General features: G+C 41.2%; 1 protein-coding gene across 6 annotated transcripts in view; it reads right to left on the reverse strand.

The window, feature by feature from the left end:
- The window catches only part of apaf1 (apoptotic peptidase activating factor 1), a 215,259-nt gene that overhangs the window by 64,739 nt on the left and 125,416 nt on the right, over positions 1-25,104 (reverse strand). For 4 of the 6 annotated variants that reach the window (XR_013578123.1, XM_078553441.1, XM_078553440.1 and 1 more), the window contains 2 exons: positions 23,203-23,328; positions 4,813-4,932 (listed from right to left, as the gene is read on the reverse strand). Coding sequence is in view for 4 of the 6 variants with exons in the window: in XM_078553441.1 (XP_078409567.1) it covers positions 4,813-4,932; positions 23,203-23,328 (246 nt within the window). In the remaining 2 variants the exon portion in view is untranslated. Of the gene's footprint in view, positions 1-4,812; positions 4,933-15,718; positions 15,819-23,202; positions 23,329-25,104 lie in introns of those variants that run through there. The other 2 variants (XM_078553444.1, XR_013578124.1) reach the window with 2 other exon arrangements.

The raw sequence follows: 25,104 nt of genomic DNA on the forward strand, positions 1-25,104 counted from the left end.
CAAAACAAACCCCTACTAGTTTCAAAGACAGTTCAACAATTGGTAAGGATTTTGCCAACTGGACCACAAAATTGTTTCTACGAAATTAAATCAAACACACTGTTATGAACTGATGCAGTTGGTAAAGCTGAGTTATTTAAAAACCCCCAAGAGGGAAACTTTAAACAACTGCAATAACCAATAATTTTAAATGTTATGTTTGAGATGCGACTCTAAACTCAGGAATCAGACCACTAGATCTTGAGGTTTTACATTAAACTAAATGAAACGTTTTATTAATTTACACAGGTTAAAATATATACACACATGGCTACAAATTACTATCATAACTTTTAACAAATTCCCAAACTAATCTCCATTAAGGCAACAGCAGCCCGTAGACTTAACCAAACATCAGGCAAAGCATTTTCACCTTACAAATTCAAAATGTGGTTCTTTTCACTGTGGAGCCAGTTGGAGGATTGCAGCTGTCTTTTGATCTTACATTGCCTCTGCCTGTACACCTGAAAACTACTGAAGTTATACCTACCACCACTGATTGAATTCAAATTCTCATTGTCTCACCAGTCTCTTTGAACTTTACCTTTTAACAATGAAACCCCATTCATTGTACCAATTTTATTAGTAATATAAACATATTGCTTGGTAGCTGTTAGAAAGGCGTCAAGTTTTCACCCCACTTCTTGAATGCTCTATTCAAAAAACGCAAATGCATGCTATCTCTCTTCCATATCAAAACTAGTACATATCAAAGCACCCAGACTAGCTGCCTTTAATCCAATTAAGACATACCTGCAGACTAAACCTCTGTTTTAAAAGAAAAATATTTTCCAAAATATTATATACATTAATAGCTTCATGACACACACAAAATACACCGACTAACAAATGTACAAAATTATCTTAAATTACCATTAACACTTCACGAAGGAGCAATCTACGTGATTTTATAACAATGCTTTGAGTATACAAAACAAGTTTGCAGAATCAGAAATATAAGTGTGGTTAATAAGGTGATCTTCTGGTTAAACCAAGATTTGAATTTGTGAGATACCGCCTGCATGCACCATAAAGCGGATAGAGGACAAAACATATGGATAACAGTGAACATCGTATCCACAAAAAGAAATTAGGCCATAAAGTGTAGGAGCAGAAGTAGGCCATTCAGCCCATCGAGTCTGCTCTGCCATTCAATGAGATCATGGCTGATCTGATAATCTTCAACTCCACTTTCCTGCCTTTTCCCCATAACCCTTGATTTCCTTACTGATTAAAAATCTGTCTATCTCAGCCTTGAATATATTTAATGACCCAGCCTCTACAGCCTCTGTGGTAAACAATTCCACAGATTCACTACCCTCAGAGAAGAAATTCCTCCTCATCTCTGTTTTAAATGGGTGACCCCTTATCTGAGATTATGGCCTCTGGTCCTAGACTCTCTCACAAGGGGAAACAACCTTTCAGCATTTACCCTGTCAAGCCCCCTAAGAACCTTATATGTTTCAATAAGGTCGCTTCTTGTTCTTCTAAAGTCCAATGAGTACAGGCCCAACCAATTCAACCTCTCCTCATAAGAAAATCCCTCCATACTCGGGACCAGCCTTGCGAACCTTCTCTGGACTGCCTCCAATGCCAATATATCTTTCCTTAGATAAGGGGACCAAAATTGTTCACAGTATTCTAGGTGTGTTCTAACTAGCACCTTGTATAGTTTTAGCAAGACTTCCCTATTTTTATACTCCATTCCCTTTGAAATAAAGGCCGGCAAGGTACTAGCATGGATAGAAGATTGGCTATCTGGCAGGAGGCAGAGAGTGGGGATAAGGGGGTCCTTCTCAGGATGGCGGCCAGTGACTAGTGGAGTTCCGCAGGGGTCAGGGTTGGGACCACAACTTTTCACTTTATACATTAATGATCTAGATGAAGGAACTGAGGGCATCCTGGCTAGGTTTGCAGATGATACAAAGATAGGTGGAGGGACAGGTAGTATTGAGGAGGCGGGGAGGCTGCAGAAGGATTTGGACAGGTTAGGAGAATGGGCAAAGAAGTGGCAGATGGAATACAACGTGGGGAAGTGTGAGGTCATGCACCTTGGTAGGAAGAATAGAGGCATAGACTATTTTCTAAATGGGGAGAGAATTCAGAAATCTGGAATGCAAAAGGACTTGGGAGTCCTAGTCCAGGATTCTCTTAAGGTTAACTTGCAGGTTGAGTTGGTAGTTAGGAAGGCAAATGCAATGTTGGCATTTATTTCGAGAGGACTAGAATATAAAAGCAGGGATGTGCTGCTGAGGCTTTATAAGGCTCTGGTCAGACCACATTTAGAATATTGTGAGCAATTTTGGGCCCCGTATCTCAGGAAGGATGTTCTGGCCCTGGAGAGGGTCCAGAGGAGGTTCACGAGAACGATCCCAGGAATGAAAGGCTTAACATATGATGGAGTTTAGAAGGATGAGGGGGGATCTGATTGAAACTTACAGAATACTGAAAGGCCTGGATAGAGTTGACATGGGGAAGATGTTTCCATTAGTAGGAGAGACTAGGACCCGAGGGCACAGCCTCAGAGTAAAGGGAAGACCTTTTAGAACAGAGATGAAGAGAAACTTTTTTAGCCAGAGAGTGGTGAATCTATGGAATTCATTGCCACAGAAGGCTGTGGAGGCCAGGTCATTGAGTGTATTTAAGAACGAGATAGATAGGTTCTTGATTGGTAAGGGGATCAAAGGTTACGGGGAGAAGGCGGGAGAATGGGGTTGAGAAACTTATCAGCCATAATTGAATGGCAGAGATGACTCGATGGGCCGAATGGCCTAATTTTTGCTCCTATGTCTTATGGTCTAACTTTCCATTTACCTTCCTTTGGATACTGTTACGTGTCACCTGGGCAAGAGGTTAGGCAGGGAATGTTTTCTGTAGACCAAGACAGTCTGGAATAAAGGTCATTCATTATGCATGATTGAGGACTATTTCAATTTACTCAGAAACGGTGATAGGAAAACAGCAGCAGGGCAAAAAATAGAGGACCATGTTTCAAAAATTATTGTAAATTGCTTCCTTTCTCAGCTTGCTGGGCAGCTAATCCTTAGTAGGGATTCTATTACGGTACACAAGATAGGGAAGTAGTTTTGATTAAATGATCATATCACTAGAATAGAATGTTCATGAAGGAATGTAAAAAAAAGTGACCCAAAAACATTGTTACTTAAAGGGGAAGAACTGGACAGGTCATTATATATGTTTATTAACTGCATTGCAATAATAGTTAGGATGTCTACAGAATAAATATAGGAAGGAATGAAAGAAACGTTGCTGGAGTTACAATCAAAACTCCTACTGGCCAGATAAGAAATCGCAGTGTAGTAGCAAAGATAGTATCAATGGTAAAGAAGGCAGCATTCAAAACATACAAAGAAGCTGGCATTCAGGGAGATTGGATAAATGAAGAAAGCAAACTAAAGCATGTGAAAAAGACAGAGAAGCAAGAGAAAGGCTAAAAAGATTTTATTCAAATATATGCCCATAAACAAAGGGAGACAGAAAATAGTGGCCCACTTAAAGATGATAATTGGATTGGTGGAACCTAGAGCAAAGAAACAGAATAATGAAATAATAACTTCACTTCAATAGTGTGCATGAAGAAGCAGAAAACTGTACACCAGGTAGTAAGTTTCTAATAAGGAAAGAGCAGATAGATAATATGCAAATTGCAAAGGGCATGGTCACACAATGCTAGGTGCTCTCAAAACTGGAAGTACCTGCTCCAGACAATGTACACTCATTACTTAAAATAAATGGGGACTGAAATTAGTGAGGTTTGCTACATTTGGGAGTGGTTCCTGAGGACTAGCAGGTAGCTACCTTTGTTCCTTAGAAAAGGTGAGACATGCCTGGAAACTATGGCAGTGTATGTTAAATATCTGTTGTCGGGTAAGTTCACATGCTCCAGGTGCATGATTAGATCCAACAACATCCAGTGCTGAGGTCTTATTAGGTTAACATGTTCTTCCAGTGCTTGTAAAACTCAGGCTATACATTTCAAAATCAAAATAATGGTTCCCAATTCACGACTATCCAGAATAACTATAGAATTCAGTTTTGGTTCCAGAACGTGGTATGCCTCCTACTCCCAGTACAGCATATCCACTTCACAGTTCTTTCAATCAACCCCACGGACTCAATAGAGGAAGTCTTCAGCTGTTAATTTCCTACTCTTTGCTATGCTTCAAATAAAGTGATTCGGGCATTCATTCTACCCTTTGAATTCTGGGAGCTTGAGCTGAGCCCAAAATAATAGGATTAAAGTTTTCTCTCTCTCTCTGCTGTCCGTACTGATGCTACATGACATAAATTTGGCAGCTTCTAGTGCACCTGGGCCCATGGAATAAAACATCTCAAATCCTGGTCCAATTGGCAAATGCTCAGATAGGCCACGAGGATGCAAAGTATGGTAATCAGAAAAAAAGTTACACTGGTATAGTATTGATTCTCTTCTGGAGCAGTATTAGGCCACATTTTCGTAACAAGAATAATGGGCCTCAAATATACATGTGGATATGCTGCATCTAACACCTGAATATTCAAAGTCAACACTGGGTGACAAAACATAAAAACACAAAATTTCCCAGAATCAGTGTCAATTTTATATACACAAAATAAAAAAAGTGTCATGTAAAGGACCTTTCATTTAAATTACTTCTCCCTAAATGGTCGTTTCCTTTGCAATATTATGAAAAATATTAAAAAATGCAACATATTTTGCTTTTATATGTTGAAGTCCAATTAAAATAACATTTTTCACTATTTATTCCTTGCCTTCACAGTCCCATCAAAGGACCAGGACAGAAGTTGTGGTTCTCGCAACAGCTTAAAGTTTTTCACTTGTTCGGTGTGTCCTTCAAGGACTTTGCATTCCTCTGTGCGCCAATTCCATATCTATGTTTAAAACATAAAGAAGAGATTAAACATGAAACTTCTCAGCATAGCTCCATCCCGAGGCAATCAATGTTCTTCAGTCAACTGGGAAAAAGATAGTTTTCACATTTGTTCACATTTACACTCTGCCCCAGCACAATTTTTACATTCATGTTTACTTTAGAAATGGTTGTTGAGTAACTAAACCACTATCTTGGGGTGGATCCTGATAATCATTTCCAATTTTATTCTCTCCCTTTCTCATCCCAATGCTATGTAATGGTTCACTGTGCAGAAAAGAGATCTTGCTAACCTTTTCATTCAGTGAGTTACACAATAATAATGAAATCTACCCTCCAGAAAAACCTGTACATATGAATCCCAGTTGAAACTGGAATCTCAACTCGGGGTACCAATGCTCAAGGCCATCCCCTTGATCAACTTGGTTCAGTCAGTAGCTCTCCTGAGGCTGAGAACACAAAAAGGTGCTACATAAAAGCGATTTGCTCCTTCCTCCATTAGTGTCTCAGTGCATTCAGATTGATTTTTTTGAGAAAAAAATGTTGATAGTTCTAATCACTTTTAAAAAGTGCAAAGCAATTTTCAGAACCTACTGAATTGACAATGGCCCAGTTTTTGCAGTAGTAATGACAGTGAAATCATCAAGGCTCGCTGTCTTTGCCCCTCTGATATGGACAACAATTTCTAGAGTCCATGCACAGCTAAAGTGGAAAGCTAGAAGTTGCTGTCATTGATTCCACACTTCTCCGGAGGGTGCACTTTAAAGTCCCCACCAGAATGTAATCAATTGGAAATTACTGAACTGATGAGAACTTCCAGTCTTACTCTCTCTCCTCTTCTTGCTGTAAAAACCCTTCAAAAAGGTAAGCCTTGTTGAATGAGGTGTAACTGGGTTTTTAAACAGCGGACTAAGTTAATGATTACTGTTAAACAGCGTCACCGGCTCTGAAAACGTAATGTTATACTTGTTGAATGCAAATTTCTCAGATAAGGTAAGAAATTCTACATTCGCTGCCTGTGCAAATACTTCAATCTGATTAGGTAGTTATCCTGCTTGAGGGCACCGCTATTGCTGGATGCCTGGAGTTACCCTTGGCTTGGTGCCAGATTCACACTGATGTCAGGAGAGAGGGAATCCATGTTACAGAGATCAGTGGACCTTTGTGGAGAACTTTCTCCAAGGTCAGGGGAGAGTGTTATTGCTTCACCGTTGACTGTGAAATCAAGCCCAATGCCTGAATTTATATTGAATTGTTCATGATAAAGTCTATACTTTAACTAACACTTGCATTCAAAAGCGATAAAACAAATTCCACATTTTAGAGAAGATACATCTAAATACTTAAGGCACATTGCTCTAATTTGCATTGCATATCCTTCAGTGCTCTGACATGCATCATTTCTGATGCTAGATGCAGCTTTGTTCAAAAGGATTAACACAGTAACTTTTTCACAGCGAAACTGGAATTAAAATATAAATTTACAATGGAATGTAATCGCTACATTCCTATGCACTAAAAGAAATAGAAATAAATAGACTGCCTACAGTGATCTAGCATTTTATTTTAAAATCAGTTTTTGTTTTAACATTACCTTGACCCAGATCTATAATCCAGGCTCAGCGGTCAAATTCACATGGGCAATAAATTGCTGAGTGCCTCAATGACTACTTTATTTGTACATACGCACATGCTGCTTATATTAGACACAGTGTACACATAAGCACCAGAATTTCACGCATCACATGCCAGCTGTTACAGAAGTGTATAGAGTGTATAAATGTGCTGGTTGAAAAGCAGACAGGGTCCAGTGCCAGTTTATTCAACTATATATTCACTTCAGCACCACTGTGAAGCACTGTAGGTCAAACTTGCCCAGAAGTTAATTCAGAATGTTCCTAGCAGTAAGCAGCAACTGGATTCTGGAATGAATTAATCAGAGCTCCAGGCAAAAGAATACACAATAAATGGGAGGATACTGAGAGGTGTAGAGGATGTGAGGGATCTTAAAGTAAATGTCCACTGAATGTAGCAGGACAAGTCAATAAGGTGGTTAAGAAGGCATATGGAATCCTTCCCTTTATTAACTGAGGCACAGAATGTAAGAACAGGGAGGTTATGTTGGAACTATATAAAATATTAGTTAGGTCATAACTTGAGTACTGTGTGCAGTTCTGGTCACCTCATTAGAGGTGATTGAACTAGAGAGGATATAGAGAAGGTTTATGAGGGTGTTGACATGACTGGAAAATTGCAGCTATGAGAAAGATTGGATCGGCTGGGATTGATCTCCTTGAACAGAAGAGGCTGAGGGGAGATTTGATTGAGATGTACAAAATTGTGAGGGACCTGGATAGAGTGGATGAGAAGGGCCTACTTATCTTAGGAGAGAGGGCAGTGACTGGGAGGGCATAGATTTAAAGTGATTAGAAGGATTAGAGGGGAGATGAGGAAAATGTTTTTCACCTAGAGAGTGGTAAGTGTCTGGAACTCACTGCCTGAAAGAGTGGCAGAGGCAGAAACCCTCAACTCATTTAAAAAGTGCTTGGTCATAGATTGGGACCTGAATATTGAAGGGTACATGACATTTAGGAAGGGCCGGAAGCTTGGAAATGATGGAGGGTAGCTTTGTTAATTAATGATGGTATTAGCACATTCAAAAGGGGTGACTTAAGTTCAAGAAACCAGGATGAAGAACAATTTGGGTAAAGATGAGAAATGATAAAGGCAATTCATCACTTGCGGGAATGGTGTACAGGCCCCCCCTAACAGTAACCGTACGGTAGGACGGGGTATAAAGGAAGAAATAATGGGAGTTTGTCAGAAAGGTACGGTGATAATCATGGGGGATTTTAATCTGCACATAGACTAGGAAAATCAGATGGGCAAAGGTAACCTAGATGAGGAATTCATAGAATGTTTTTGGATTGTTTCTTAGAACAGCATGTTCTGACACCAGCCAGAGAACACATTATACTAGACCTGGTATTGTGCAAAGAAATAGGATTAATTAATGGCCTCATAATGAAGCACATCTAGGTAGTAGCGATCATAATATGATTGGATTTTACATTCAGTTTGAGGAACAGAGGAGTGGGTGCAAGACTAGCATTTTAAACTTAAATAAGGGCAATTATGAGGACATGAAAGCACAGATAGCTAAAGTGAACTGGCAAATTAGGCTGAGGGATAGGTCACTAGAGATGCAGTGGTGGACATTTAAGGGGATATTTCAGGATACACAGAATAGATACAACCCAGCGAGAAAGAAAAGGGGGAGGACCCACCATTTGTGGTAACTAAAAAAGTTAAGATATTGTCAAATTTAAAGAAAAAGCATATAATTGTGTAAAGATTGGTGACAGGTCAGATGATGGGACAGAATATAAAAAACAGCAAAGAATGACCAAAAGATTGTTAAGGAAGGAAAAATTAGAGTATGAAAGAAAGCTAGCTGGAAATATAGTACAGATAGTAAGAATTTCTATCGATGTTTAAAAAAGAGTTAACAAAGTGAACATTGGTCCTATAGAAAGTGAGTCTGGGGAATTAATAATGGAAAAATAAGGAGATGACAGGTGAATTGAACAGGTTATTTGCATCAGTCTTCACTATAGAGGATACAAGTAACAACTCAGAAATAGCTGTAAGACAGGAAATGGAAGGGAGGGAGGAACTTGGGATAATTACAATCACCAGGGAAGTGGTACAAGACCCCAGGTCCTAATGGATTTCATCTCAGGGTCTTAAAAGAAGTGGCTCATGAGATAGTTAATGCATTAATTTTAATTTTCCAAAATTTCCTAGATTCACGGAAGGTTCCAATAGATTGGAAAATATTGAATATAACTCCTTTATTCAAAAAACGAGGGAGACAGAAAGCAGAAAACTACAGGCCAATTAGCTTAACATACATCTTGGAAAATGCTAGAAGCCATTATTAGGTATTATACTTGGAAAAATTCAGGGTAATCAGGCAGAGTCAACATGGTTTTATGAAAGGGAAATAATGTTTAACCAAAAAATTGGAGTTCTTTGGAGAAATAACATATGCTGTAGATAAAGGGGAACCAGTGGATGTACTGTATTTAGATTTCCAGAAGGCATTTGATAAGGCGCCACATCAAAGGTTATTGCGAAAAATAAAAGCTCATGATGTAGGGGGTAACATATTGGCATGGATAGAAGATTGATTAGCAAACAGGAAACAGGGGTTAGGCATAAATGGAGCAAAAACAAAAAGTGCTAGAAAAACTCAGCAGGTTTGACAGCATCTGTGGAGAGAGAAAGACAGAGTTAACGTTTCGAGTCCGTATGACTCTTCTTCAGAACGCGTTCTGAAGAAGTCATACGGACTCGAAATGTTAACTCTCTGTATTTCTCTCCGCAGATGCTGTTAGGCCTGCTGAGTTTTTCCAGCACTTTTTGTTTTTGTTTCAGATTTCCAGCATCCGCAGTATTTTGCCTTTATCTTAGGCATAAATGGGTCTTTTTTTATTGGCACAACGTAACAAATGGTGTGCCAAGGGATCAGCCTTGGGACCTCAACTTTATATAAATGACTTGGATGAAGATATGGTTGCTAAACTTGCTGATAACACAAAAGATAGGTAGGAAAGTAAGATGCAAAGTAAACACAAGGCAGCTACAAAGGGATATAGATAGGTTATGTTAGTGGGCAAAGACCTGGCAAATGGAGCATACTGTGGGAAAGTATGAAATTGTCCATTTTGGCAGGAAAAATAAAAAAGCATATTATCTAAATGGAGAGAGATTGCAGAGCTCTGAGATGCAGAGGAATCTAGGTGTGCTAGTGCGTGAATCGCAAAAGGCTAGTATGCAGGTACAGCAAGCAATTAGGAAAGTTAATTGAATGTTATCATTTATTGTGAGGGAAATTGAATACAAAGGTAGGAAGGTTATGCTTCAGTTATACAAGGCATTGGTGAGACCACATCTGGAGTACAGCGCACAGCATTGGTCTCCTTATTTAAGGGAGGGTGTAAATGTGTTGGAAGCAGCTCAGAGAAGGTTTACTAAACTAAGACTTGGATTGGGTGGGCTGTCTTACGAGGAAAGGTTGGATAGGCTAGGCTCGTGTCTGGAGTTTAGAAGGGTAAGAAGCAACTTGATTGAAACATAAGATCCAGCGGGATCTTGATAGGGTTAATGTGGAGAGGATGTTTCCTCTTGTGGGAGGATCTAATACTAGGGGCCACTGTTTAAAAATAAAGGGTCGCCCATTTAGGACAGAGATGAGAATCTTTTTCCTCTCAGAGGGTTGAGAGTCTTTGGAACTCTCTTCCTCAAAAGGCAGTGAAGCAGAGTCCTTGAATATTTTTAAGACAGAAGTAGGTAGATTCTTACTAAGCAATGGAGGGGGGGGGGGGGGGGTGAAAGGTTATTGGGAATAGGTGGGGAGGTGGAGTTGAGGTTACAATCAGATCAGCCATAATCTTATTAAGTGGCGGAGCAGGCTCGAAGGGCCGAGAGATGTACTCCTGCTCCTAACTTGTATGTTCATATGGATGTGCACCTGAAGTGTTGTAACTTGCAGGGCTTCGGACCAAATGCTGGAAAGTGGGATTAGGCTGGGTGGTTCGATTTTTCAGCTGGCGCAGACACGATGGGCCAAGTGGCTTCCTTCTGTGCCGTCAACTTTCCATGATTCTACGATTGCATAGTTCTGGGGACCCCATTATTATAAAAGCAATAAAATATGTATAGCACAGACAAATTATGATGTTACAAGAAACAAGGTCTTCCAGACAAGCGATTGGAGAAGTTAAGACTATTTTCTAGCAGATTATGAGAAAGTTGAGGGCGATCTGATAGTGTTCCCAAGTTTTGAAGTTTATAAGTAATGCTAGGTTGTCTCACTGACCAGTTGAAACAATAATGAAAGGCTACAAATTGAAGATAATAAACAAAAATAAAGGGAAAGAAGAACAGATTGTTTTATGCACAGTGGTTAGAATTCAGAATTCTGTGTTACAAAACTGTTGAAGTAGAATCTACACATTTGTTTAAAAGAGAATTAGATGATTACTTGAAAAAAGGAATATTAGTGGTTTTGAGAAGCAAGCAAGAATATTAGATTAGGCCAACTGGCTCTTGTGGAGAAACACTTGACAGGCTAAATAACCTCTAGAACTTTGCTTTATTAAACCGAATTTTCACCTACTTGCTCCCATTTACAATTGGCAGTATCTTCAATTATCCACTCAAATGGAAATTTCTTGAATGAAGGTATACAATTTATATGGTTAATTCAAAAAGACATTAGAACTTCAGATTTATTCAAATTTGTACTGAACCGAAGGAAAACCAAGGCATCCATTTAAAACAGGACCCTTCACTTACATCAGACAGGACAACTGTTATCAAGACTGACCTATTTTTGTAGTGTGCCATGTTAAATGCTGTACGTATACTTGTGAACACCAGATTCATAATAAAGATTCAGACTATGTTAACTCCATTGTAAAACAGTATCGAGGCTGTAAGGAATCCATCTTTTTATTTCTATTGGACTGTTGTAAAGAGCATATCTTTTGATTTTCTGCTGGGAGGTGGATTTTAAAATTACAATGGCTGCAGGTTGAAAGACATGCCCACTGGAACAGGATGAGAGATATATACAATGTTGCAGTCCTGGAATGCTGCAGAGTGTGCCATGAAAGAAAGGATGCTGCCAGAAAGGAGTCCTGGACCAAGGGAGCTGCCTGACAAAAGCATTTAATTGGCTCCTGGCCAGGTTTTGTGTGAGAAGCAGTGCAGCTGAATAGCTCCTAGTCTGAAAAGGAACAAGACCTAAAACCTTTCTCTTGTGTGTGGAAGATTCCAGTAATTCCACAATAATAGCTAGCTTGCTTATCTTCTCATATCTGTATAACCTTCTCTCTCTTTCTCTGAAAACCTCTGTCAAGAGGCAAAAGGGGAAAATCACTGTTAGAGACATTGAAAAGACAAGTGCTCAACCAAGTGAACTAAATGCTGAAAGTGCTGGAAGACCACCTTGTGTCATCAACAAGAACTGACAGGAATTTGGAAGACATCGATCAAAATCAACTCATCGAATCCTGTACTCCAGAATTGGTGCTATTGAACTGTTTTATCCCACCCTTATGTTTTTGTGTGTCTTGTATGTGTATGTATAGGGATTTAAGAAGGGGGTACAGTTTAAGTTATAGTGTTAGAAATTAGTAGGTCATATTTCTTTCTTTTGCTGCTGGTTAATGACAGTTTGTTCAATAAACAATTATTTACTTATTAAGTTTACAAACCTGGTGCTTGTATCCTGTTAACCTAAATTAAACAGTTAGGTAGAATTGGGGCAATCTGGTGGTTTGATCAAACCTTTTCACATTTTTCGCGGCGCGGGGAACAGTGAGGCTTGATATTACAGTGCACTGTCCCCAATGAGTCATGGCAAGGCTAATACAAGAACCATTATTAAAAATATCAGCAGGGCTTCACTTATTTGCTTTAGTTCCAATTTCCCTTATACAGTAAGCTGCCAAATTGGAATTGCAATGCAAACATCAAGATTTATGGGCATCACAGAGAAAACCTGAAGCAAGAATGAAGTCATTAAAAATGGAAGGAGAAAATAAGTAATCAGCAAAAAGTGCTTCTACTGGTACACAGTGAGCCTCACAGAAATATTTCGCTCAACCATATTCAACAAGTATCACTAAAGCTGTTCGATACCATATTTTTATGAATCTCCCCATAAAATTACCAAGCACAAAATGTTTGTTCATACTTTTACATGGTAAATTGTAAACTATAATAACCTGCTAAATATGCACAACCAAGGAAAGGTAAATTAATGAACTGACTCTGTGAATTATCCTATCCCGTGTCAGGGATTAAATGTTACTTCAGGGATAACTACATACTTCAAATCCAATTGAAGAATATTTTTGAGTGTTTAAATTTCCTTCCTCTTAACTTATTTCCTCTCATTTGTGTGGTTTTGTTAAACTGTGCAGACCAATTTTCCCAGTTCTCTATCAATGTTGTTCTTAACTGGTCTATGGAAGATACACACATCTCCTGAGATTGATTCTCTATCACAATCCACAAGTTACAGAAATGGACTTGATGGGCCAACTGACCTTTTCTCAGTTTTGTGCTTACAGGACAGAAAAGTGTTACAAATGTGAGGCTTTAAGATTATTACATTTTGAAATTTCTCTTTAATTCAAGGTAAAATGGAGTCCTAAAGACAGTCATGTGATCTGCTATGAGTTCCTCTGGACAACAAGCCTGCATGGTTTGGTTACCATGGGGTGCTGCGGACCCCGGTCAGATGTTATTGAAACACACGTGCCAGGTTTAACACCTGAAACCAAAGGCAGAAGCAGGTGTTTTTGCAAACCTTCTGTCTCAGAGTCATTGAGATAGGAGGGAGGGAGAGACAGTCAGGCAGAGGAGGGAGGGAGGGTGGGAGGGTGACCCGACCGGCAGAAAGGGAAGGAGGGAGGGAGAGCGAGAGGGAGGGGGAGGGAGAGCGAGAGGGAGGGAGGGAGAGCGAGAGGGAGGGAGGGAGGGGGAGGGAGAGCGAGCGAGAGGGAGGGAGGGGGATGGGGGGGGAGAGGGAGGGAGGGAGGGAGAGAGAGAGAGGGAGAGAGAGGGACCCGACTGTCATGGAGGGCGACCCGACCAGCAGAGAGGGAGGGAGAGAGAGAGAGGGGGAGAGAGAGAGAGAGAGAGAGAGAGGGAGGGAGAGAGAGGGGCCCGACTGGCAGGGGAGGGCGGGAGGGAGGGGGACCCGACCGGCAGAGAAGGAGGGAGAGAGGGAGGCAGAGAGGGAGAGAGAGAGAGGGAGGGAGAGAGGGAGGGAGGCAGGGAGAGAGGGCGAGCAACCTGACTGGCAGAAAGGGAAGGAGGGAGGGAGGGAGTGAGAGGGGGAGAGAGAGAGAGGCGGAGAGAAAGGGGGAGAGAGAGAGAGGGGGAGAGAGCAAGAGAGGGAGGGAGAGAGAGGGACCCGACTGGCAGGGGAGGGAGGGACGGTGACCCGACCGGCAGAGAGGGAGGGAGAGAGAGATGGAGGGATGGAGGGAGAGGGGGAAGGAGGGAGGGATAGTGACCCAGGAGGGAGAGAGACCCGACCGGCCGAGAGGAAGGGAGGGCGAGCGGACCAGCTGAGAGGGAGGGGGAGACAGAGCGACCAAGAGAGGGGGAGACAGAGAGAGAGTGTGTGTGAGAGAGAGAGACAGACAGAGAGAGAGAGAGAGACAGGCAGAGAGAGAGAGAGAGAGAAACGGGGAGGGGAGAGAGAGAGGGAGAGAGAGAGACAGAGGGAAAGAGGGGGAGACAGAGGGAGAGAGACAGAGGGGGAGGGTTGGAGAGAGAGAGAGAGAGAGAGGGGAAGAGAGACAGGAGGGGAAAAAGGGAGTGGAAGAGAGACAAGCAGGGAGTGAGACAGGGAGAGAGAGATGGGGAGGCAGCGAGAGAGAGAAAGAAATGGGGGAGGGGAGACAGGGAGAGAGAGAGAGCGAGAGGGACCCGACTGTCAGGGAGGGCGACCCGACCGGCAGAAAAGGAAGGAGGAAAGAAGGGAGGGAGAGAGGGAGGGAGGGAGTGAGAGGGGCAGAGAAAGAGAGAGAGAGAAGGGGAGGGAGAGAGAGGGACCCGACTGGCAGGGGAGGGCGGGAGGGAGGGGGACCCGACCGGCAGAGAAGGAGGGAGAGAGGGAGGCAGAGAGGGAGAGAGAGGGAGGGAGAGAGGGAGGGAGGCAGGGAGAGAGAGCAAGCAACCCGACTGGCAGAAAGGGAAGGAGGGAGGGAGAGAGGGAGGGAGGGAGTGAGAGGGGGAGAGAGAGGCGGCGAGAGAGAAAGGGGGAGAGAGAGAGAGAGGGGGAGAGAGCGAGAGAGGGGGAGACAGCGAGAGAGGGAGGGAGAGAGAAGGACCCGACTGGCAGGGGAGGGAGGGACGGTGACCCGACTGGCAGAGAGGGTGGGAGAGAGAGATGGAGGGATGGAGGGAGGGAGGGAGAGGGGGAAGGAGGGAGGGATAGTGACCCAGGAGGGAGAGAGACCCGACCGGCCGAGAGGGAGGGAGGGCGAGCGGACCAGCTGAGAGGGAGGGGGAGACAGAGCGACCAAGAGAGGGGGAGACAGAGAGAGAGAGAGAGAGAGAGAGAGAGAGAGAGAGAGAGTGTGAGAGAGAGAGAGACAGAGAGAGAGAGACAGGCAGAGAGAGACAGAGAAACGGGGGAGGGGAGAGAGAGAGGGAGAGAGAGAGACAGAGAGAGAGAGGGGGAGACAGAGGGAGAGGGAGAGAGAGGGGGAGGGTTGGAGAGAGAGAGGGAGAGAGAGAGAGGGGAAGAGAGACAGGAGGGGAAAAAGGGAGCGGAAGAGAGACAAGCAGGGAGTGAGACAGGGAGAGAGAGATGGGGAGGCAGCGAGAGAGAGGGAGAGAGAGAGAGAGAAAGAAATGGGGGAGGGGAGACAGGGAGGGAGAGAGAGAGAGAGAGAAAGAGGGAGGCAGAGAGAGGGGAGACAGACAGGACAGCAGCCATTATGGTCTGCAGAGGGAAAAGATTGTTTTCTCTGTTAGTTACCAGGCAGAATGCCGGCGAAAGCTTGTCTACTAGTTGAAGAGAAGAAACTTTTAGCGAGGACCTTTAGGGAGGCGGTGGCATAGTGGTATTGTCACTAAACTGGTATTACAGAGACCCAAGGTAATGCTGTGAAGGGGGGTCATACGGACCCGAAACATTAACTCTGTTTCTCTCTCCACAGATGCTGCCAGACCTGCTGAGTTTTCCCAGCATTTTCTGTTTTTGTTTCAGATTTCCAGCATCTGCAGTATTTTGCTTTTATCTAAATGCTCTGGGGGCCTGGGTTCGAATATCACCACAGCAGATGGTGAGATCTGAATTGAATAAAAATCTGGAGTTAAAAATGATGACCATGAAACCATTGCTGATTGTTATAAAAACCCGTCTGGTTCACTAATGTTCCTTAGGGAAGGAAATCTGTCGTCCTTACCTGGTCTGGATTCCATGTGACTCCAGACCCACAGCAAATGTAGTTGACTCTTAAAAAAATTAGGGATGGGCAATAAATGCTGGCCTAGCCAGTGACGCCCACATCCCATGAACGAAGAATAAAAAAAATTTAAGGACACTTGAAGATTCCCCCTGGCGAGGCCAGGAGAAGGCATCATTGGGGTAGGCTTTACTGCTGAAAGTCAGTTTGGCAGGTCTCAGGAGACACAGGGAAAGGATCTTCGACAGTCGCTGGGTGTTACGGCTTGGCCAGAGGGGGAGGAGTAAACTGATGGAAGCTGGGAGTGACTTTAGACTGTTTTCTGAAAAGACTGCAATTCTGCAGAAAGCTTGCTACAAAGTATATATGCAGCATGACGTTATCAGCTGCGTTAAGACATTAATAAGGGTTATCTTTTTGTAGTTTGGGGCATTAATTGCCTACTAAATAATGTCCTAACAGAGGTCCCTCAAAATTTTCTGTGCCCTGCTCTCAAAAAAATTAAACAAAACTCTACAATATCTAAGTTTTCATCTTATGTTATGCACTCTTTGACTGGGTACCTTCTTTGGTATGAAATGTAGCTCAGACCATGGTACCCAAATGTTACTCACCTACACTACATCGCTGAACCCAATCTCCCCCAAATATTACTCAGCTAACTTTAAAGATATGTGCTTTTATTGGGAATCTCTTTCCCAACCCACAACTGTGTAGGAGAAAGAAAAGCTTTTTTAAAAAAATCATGCAAATTGCAAATTTTACACCCTTGTTCAAAAAAAAAAGGTTATAACGATAAGCCCAATAAATACAGGTCAGTCAGTTTAACATTGGCGGTGGGAAAGTGAAACAATAATCCAGACAAAATTAAGTCTCTTGGATAAGTGTGGAGTAATTCAGGAAAGCTATCATGGATTTGTTAAAGGCAAATCGTGTTGAACCAAATTGTCAGTTTTTTGATAAGGTGACAGAGAGGGTTGATGAGGGTAATGTGGTTTCAAAAGGCATTTGATAAACTGGCACATTATGGACATACCTGCTAGGTTGAAGTCCATGGAATAAAAGAGAAAGTGGCAGTACGGATACAAAGTTGGCTGACAGACAGGAGACAGTTTTTTGGACTGGAGAAAGGTGTACATTGGGGTTCCCTAAGGTTTGGTACTAGGAGCACTGGTTTTCTTGAAATAAATCAATAACCTAGACTTTGGGTGTGTAAGGCACGATTTCAACATTTGTACATGGCACAAGACTTGGAAGTATTGTGCATTGTGCGGAGGATAGTGACAGACTTCAAGAGACATAGGCTGGTGGAATAGGCAGGCATGTGGCAGATGAAATTTAATGCTGGGAAATGCAAAGTGGTACATTTTGGTAGAAAGAATGAGGACAGGCAATATGAAATAAAGGATACAATTCTAAAGGGGGTGCAGGAACAGAGAGATCTGGGGGTATATATGCAGAAATCTTTGAAGATGGCAGGGCAGGCTGAGAAGGCAGTTAAAAGGCATATATGATCATTGGCTTTATAAACAAAAGGTATTGAATACAAAGATAAGGAAGTTATGATGAACCTTTATAAAACTCTGGCTCGGCCTCAACTGGAGTATTGTGTCCAATTCTAGGGACCGCATTTGGGAAGGATGCAAACTTTTTAGAGAAGGTGCAGAGAAGTTTTATGTGGATAGATTGGGGAAGCTGGGGTTGTTCTCCTTAGAGAAGGTTGAAATGAAATTGATAGAATGTTCAAAATCATGAGGGGTCTAGACAGAGTAGAAAGAAACTGCTCCCACTGGCGGAAGGGTCAAGAACCAGAGGACACTAATTTAAGGTGATTGGCAAAAGGACCAATAGCAACATGAAACAAAACTTTTTTTGCACAGCAAGTGGTTAGGATCTGGAATGCACCGTCTAAAATGTGGTGGAGGCAGATTCAATTGTGGCTTTCAAAGGGGAATTGGATAAGTCTCTGAAGTTTAAAAAAAAAATTGCAGGGCCATGGGGAAAGGGCGGGTGAGTGGAACTTGCTGAGCTGCTTTTGCAAAGAGCCAGCAAGGGCACAATGAGCCAAATTGCATCCTTCCGTGATGTAACAATTTTATGATTCTGTATTGCTGGATGTCTCCTCCCTTTAATCAATATCCATATATGTACCCACGTCATACAAGATAGGACAGTGAGAGTTACATTCTCCTGTTGCAGTTTGCAATTCTCAAATTTCTCTGAGAATAAATCAATTACCATGAATTAGCCAAAGTGCAAATTATTTACAATGTCAGCTGTGTAGTACGATAGCTTCAGTTACTCCCCAGCTTCAGTTGCTGGCTTTCCAATGGGTCTGAGAAATGAGCTATTGCTAAGTTGGGCCCGTACCTTACATTAGTGTCTTTGCATTATATTTCTTAGGGGTGAGCTCTTTGCTGATAGGAAGGAACAGCCTTGTTGGGGTGGGAAAAGGGGGTAGTTTGTTAAATTGAACTTATTTTCCTTGGTGGTGGGGTTTTCAAGAGCATTGGTCTTTGATTCCCCAATGTTTTGGTAGATTAGAGTTGTGACAAAAGGGTCCTAACACCTGACCCATCAGGTTCCTTGATCTCTTTCAGAATCTTGTTATTCACCGTCCAACAGCCAATAAGAGGTCTGAAGCCTTGTCAGCATAGTTTCGTTACTGGAAATAAGCTATGATGCTGAATGCAAAGACAATTCCAAGATGGAATCCCTATTTAACAGCAGTCTGATTGATAAGTTACTCAACTTCAAAGAAAGGCATGAAGGAAGATTATCCATATACTTTAATTCTTTGAACTGGCTATAGTGATCATTGGTGACCTGCATACATCACACATGCGGTGCAAAATTTCACAACTGAAGCATCTACTCTTCAAAATGGCACAAGATGCTGCCTGCTCTAAAATCTGACGCACTGAGGGCAATTCTTATTAGATTTTTTTTCTATTGTTTGGAAGAACAGAGAGAATAAAAATGAATCAAAAATTCAAAAGATTACTGCATATTGAGAATAATTCTCAAACAAATCAAGATTTTGAAATTACAGCCAGGCACATCAGTCATTTTATGCACAATAGGAAATCTTTCACTGTGAAACCGGATTAAAACAACAATTTAATGATTTTAAAGTTAACTTGTAAAATACAGAAACTGAACTGACCATACCACAGTGAAAACGGTTAGCAGCAATTGCCGAACACAATCAACTTTCGTAGGAAAAACATTGCGCAATGTTCTTGCTTTGCTGGTTCTTCTAAAGCTTCAGGCATGGAGTCAGAATTGGAATTTTAACTAGTCAACCCACGTTTATGTTGTAAATAGGGATACAAATTTAGAAAGTAAATCTCGTATTTTTGAAGGGGTTCTTGTACCAAGTCCACATTGTTAGATGGCACTGCACTTAAGAAGCTCATGAGTTGGAGACAAAGTTACAATACATAGCTGCAACTCCTTGACAAGCATGATTTGAGAGTAACTGTTGAATTATTGAACAATTGATGAATTTATCCTCTAAAGTGGAGGGAGCTCCAATTCTTCTTTCTGAGGTGAAGGCATTGCCTACCTTTGCTTGTGGGAACTGCACCCCACCCCACCCCACCCCACCCCACCCCGATCCCCCAACAAGGAAAGAATTAATTTCATTCAGTGCTTTAACATACACTATTTGCTGATGTGTCTCAGGAAAGAGACATGTTGAGATACAAGTTACCAATGTTCTGAATCTAACTGAGGCAAGACACTTCAAGGGTATACTTCAAGGCTCATATACAGGTGCAAAAGAATTTGCATCGGACACTAAACATTTTATTGCCTTAGGTCAGGCCGCTACATACTCAATGCTTCTAAGCAGTGGTCATACAGAGAAATAAATACAATTACTCAGTTTCCCCCCCCCTGGAAAATATATAACCTTCATCAAACCATTGTTCTTGTTTCTCACTACAAATTGAAAAGGAAAATTCAAGATCTTTCTAGGCCTCTAGTCATACTCTGAGATGATTCATTATACCCTAATAACAGTTATTGTGAACAAGGCAGCCACAAATTAGGTAGTTCCTACAAAATGCCAGCTTGTTTACCAACTATGCCCCATTGTCCAACTTTCAATTGCTATCTTGCACCCATTATTTCAAAATCTATTCACTATGTTTTCGTCAAAGAGGCAGGAATCACATCTCAACAGCAGTTAGCTAAATTGTGCATTGACATATTAAGTATTCAGGGAAAGAACAATTTAACCATTTCATCCATGGCTACAATACAAATTCACATACCATTCATGGATTAAAAAGAAAGTGAAAACTAATCCTATGAGAGATATATATATATATATATATATGAATAGTGTATCCTACACAGGTGGAGAAGGCAGTTCTGGCTTATTGCAGATATTTTGCTAATGTTGCACTACTTCTTGAAGTTAGAGGAGGGTAAATTTTGAATGCACCAATGTGGCAGCATTAAGGGCCCAAATGTCTTTCTTTATGTTTACCAAGTTGATTAGTATCAACCTTGAGCTCAGCACCACAACAGGAAGCAGTATTTATTTTTTTCTCAATTTCCTGAATTACAAAAATGCAAGATAATAATGTTTATGTACTCAAATGGTTGATCAAATATTTAGATACTTTATGATGTTGACATCAGGGATACTGTTGTATAAAACATTTATATTTTACAAAAAAGTAAATTTTGATCTGTGATTTTCCAACATTCTCACAATTGCTTTAGGAACACCTGACAAAAACTAGAACTTTCAAAATTGTTCTTAACAACCGAAGAGCTGAATGAAGTCCCCATGTGGGATCATTTTCTACTGTTCAAAAGGCAATGTACCACAGTTTATGGGTTGGCAATGAACCCAATTTCAGACTGATTTTTCTACCTGCATGAAGCAGTCTTCCCATCTGGCTGATGCCTTTCTCATCACTTATCCTTCTCAATTCAAGCTGCAAATTTCTGCACAATGATCAATGACACACACTGACCAGTCAACATGGTATTCTAGATGCTCAATTAGTCAACTCATCACATTGTTAAGGCAAATGGGATGAGACTGACCACAGATCTGGGACTTAAATTTGCAACCTTAAATTCAGGAAGCAAATGTCCACTTGTTTATGTCAGGCCACTGGATCAAACGGCTTCTTAAATGTCATCTTTTCATATTTTGTCCCAAGTACACTGTAATGTCATCCATGGGATGCTTGGGACCAAGTCATTTCTGGATTTTGGAACTTTCTGGATTATAGAATGACTTTAGAATGCCTAAACACAAGTTTGTGAATCGGAAAACCCCATAGGTGTAAATATTGGCCTGAAACATAAAACAGTGATTGAACGTCATAAAGCAGTTTTACTTATCCAAATACTGTATTGTCAATGTTTCTGCTCCCAAAGTACTGTACTAAAATGGTATCATCAGTTGCTCGGGCCTGCTCAAGAAAATTCCGGACAACTAATGTTTCTGAGCAATAGATTTCTGGATTGGAAAGGTTACAGTGTAACAATACTGAGAAGTGCAGAGGAATAGACGGACATTGGAGTGCAAGTTCAAAGATCTCTCAAGGTAGCAGGACAAGTAGTTAAGAAATCAAACGAGATATTTTCCTTCATCAGCTGAGGTATAGAATATAACAGTAGGGGGGTTATGCTAGAACTGTATAAAACACCAGTTAGAAAGCAGCTGGAATACTAGCGAGGGTACAGAGGAGATTTAAGAGGATGTCGCCAGAAATGAAGAATTTTAGTTAAGAGGGGAGATTGGATACAAACATGTGAATTGGGAAGAGGAGTAGCCCTTGAGCCTGCACCACCATACAATAAGATCATGGCTGGTCTGACTGTGGTCTCAATTCCACATTCCCGCCTATGCCTGATAACCTTTCACCTCCTTACTTATCAAGAATAGAGGAGGATGAAGGTCAATTTAATTGAGGTGTACAAAATTCTGAGGGGCCTAGGTAGAGTGGATGGGAAGGGACTATTGCCTTTAGCAGAGAGGTCAATTATTTATTTATTTAGTGTGTGTATGTAGTCAAAAGGGCCAAGCAATAGTCTTGTCAGTGGCTAGATGGAGTTCTTTAATAACCAGGGGGCCTAGATTTAAAATAATTGGAAGGGGGATTAGAGGGGAGCTGAGGAGAATTTTTTCCACCCAGTGGGTGGTGTGGTTTAGAACTCACTGCTTGAAAGGGTGGTATTGGCAGAAACCCTCACACAGATAAAAAAAATACTCGGATACGCAATTGAAGTGGCATAACCTACAGGGATATGCGCCAAGAACTGGAAAGTGGGATTAGGTTGGATTGCTCTTTTTGGGCTGGCACAGGCACAATGGGTCAAATGGCCTCCTCTTGTGCTGTTCATTTTTTCTTTTACTACAAATAATTGCACTGCTTGTCATTCAACTATTTGATCTATACTAATTTTTCAATGTATGTCACACTCGCCTTATTTGGGCATCACCACTGTGACACAAAGTCACACCTGAATCTCCACTCTTCCTCTATTCCGTGGAACTTAAGTTCCAACAGCTGTTGATCTGTGCAACTTTACCTACAGAGTCTTCAAAGCATGGAGGGAAATACATTTCATCCTTCCTGTGGGCAAAGATACAGGAGATCCACTGATACTATGTGGACTTTAAAAGTATGCAACTAAAGTTTATATTATCCCTAACTTTCCACGTAAAACAGAATATTAGTACAGATATTTGTTTTCCTAATACAATGTGTTTAGTTCTCATTCCCCAAGAATTTCAGACAGCAAGCCAATACATGATTCTGAAGAACCAGCTCAATTGACAGTTGTAATAATTCATGATAATTGCTCCTGTCAATCAACTGGGGTGATATTTACATGCAGCTCTTGTTAATTAAAACTAAAATTCTGATTCAATATTTTCAAAGTACAGATAAGATTATTTAACTAGTCTTCCCCATATTATAAATTCTCCACCACAGCGTTTAACTGTCTCCTGAATAATTCCAGAACTTTTACCTCCATTACAGATCCCAGAAATCTATTCCAAGTATTTATCACTCTACGTTAAGAAGTGCTTCCTGCTTTCAGGTCTGAGCTTGCTTTTTACCAATGTTGAGCACAAAAACATTAAAGTTCTGCACTGTCAAGCTAAGTGGTTAATACCATAAGACTGAAGACAGAATCTATTTTTCTATTTAAAAAGATTCAAAAAGATTCAAATGAGACAGGAGTATACTTATACAGAATAAGACTTTCAGAACAAAGGTCTTTCTTACCCTTATTGTGGCATCATCAGAACTTGAAATCAGCATCATCCCATCAGGTGTAAACTGACATCGTTGGACACATTGTGTGTGACCTATTAATGTCTTGAGGATTTTACCACTAGGGAGCTCCAGAACCTTAGGGGAAAGGATACATCGACGATTTAACATGTTTTATCACAACAGAAGAAATGATGAGGAGCAAAGAAGAATTGGAGCAAAATGGTTAAGTTTTGCAGCATTGAGTCAGTTAAATGATGCACTGTAAAAGCTATAATTGCACAAATCAAATATTAGTCTATAGTATTAGCAAACTTTGCGTGCTGCAAAAATGCTAAGTGTTGCTGAGAGCCTGACTGCTTTCCATTTTAATTTCCCAATTTATCTGCTCTGTGCTTAGTGTTTTTAACCAATGCAACTGCAGTACAATATCCTCAAATACAAAAACAAAGAAAAACTGTTCTGCAGGTATAAGTTTTGCAAAGGTAACAATCTTTATTGGGAAGGTTGCAATTCACATTTCATTTCATGGTTTTCCAGTTGATACCATTTTGGGACAAATGGTTCAATTTCTATATGCCAATATAGCAATTACTTGCAAATATTGCAGCTAATGTAACTCAAGTAAGAACGATTTCACCTATGTTTTCCTTGCCAGCATCTATAATACCTCACCATTTCCTGTGGCCTTGGTGTCTTTGAGCAGTCTCTGAGACATGATTAATTCCAGGCAAGCTCTTGGCATTCACATCTCACGTGGTTACAATTCCCTTCACAAACTTCAGTTAATCCAGGACTCTGCTGGCTGTCTGATCTCCTGCACAAATTCTTGCATTCCAGTCAGCACTATGCTTGGCAAGCTCCACAAATGCAATGTGCCAAAAAAAAAAATTCAGAATCCTTGTCCTCGATTCCTTCCATGACCTTGTCCCACAACATTTGGAGAATCTTCAATACTCATTTGTTACAGCCTCAAATTCCTCTAATTCTAAATTTGTTTGTTGCCCACTCTCTTGTCCTTCATTTGAACATTACTTGGTAAACAGGCAGAATATATACGTTTAGATTTTAACCTCAAAACAGTTTTAAAAAATTACAAGTAAGTCGCTTGCCATTTACTATGATATCACAGATGAATCAACTGACACTGAAAATTGATTTAAGGGCGGTAATTCCTTTCCAATCATTGAAGCATCCCTGCCTGGCAACAAGATCCCACCATGCTAAACCAAATGGTGGTAGCAGCACAGCTCTCATCACATTCAACATCAGGCTCTTTCCTAACCCTCATTTTAGTACCTCAGTATCCTATTTCTCATGTAAAGTCTTCATTCATTTACCATCACGACAATCCTCTTAACAATTTATTTTCCAACACTTTCATATTTGTTGAGTTCATTCTACACTTTAGTTCCCCCAGTTGCCTTTCCTGAATTTTCTGCCCGTCTCCTCCCTTAACCTCACCTTTTACATGGGCTCTTGAACACATAACTAAGTCAATGCCATTTGGTCAACCTCGCCCTCTCTCATGGCCTCACAAGAACATTAAAGTTTTGCACTGTTGCAGTCAGTGATTCTACACTTTTGAGGGAAAAGCTGCTCCATAACTATTGCACCAATTCACTAATTGCCAATTGCCCCCTGCCCATCAGAACGTCGTTGCTAACCAACTTTTGCCTTGGATATCTTCAGCCCCAAGTCATTCACTGTCTCCCATATCTGCTTACTCCCAATACTGTTCCTATCTTTGCAATCAGGTCCAGGAGCTAGACACTTGAGTACATTGGGCACAAACTTGATGCTGCCTTGCAACGCCAAATCTGGCTAAGGGACACACTCCACAGCCATCTCAGATGTCAGCTTCCCATGCCATCAACTACCAATCATTCACCTCAACTTTGAACCACCTCCCCT

Source organism: Cetorhinus maximus, chromosome 12 (genome assembly GCF_964194155.1).
Source record: "Cetorhinus maximus chromosome 12, sCetMax3.hap1.1, whole genome shotgun sequence".
In the NCBI taxonomy this organism is placed as follows: Eukaryota; Metazoa; Chordata; class Chondrichthyes; order Lamniformes; family Cetorhinidae; genus Cetorhinus; species Cetorhinus maximus.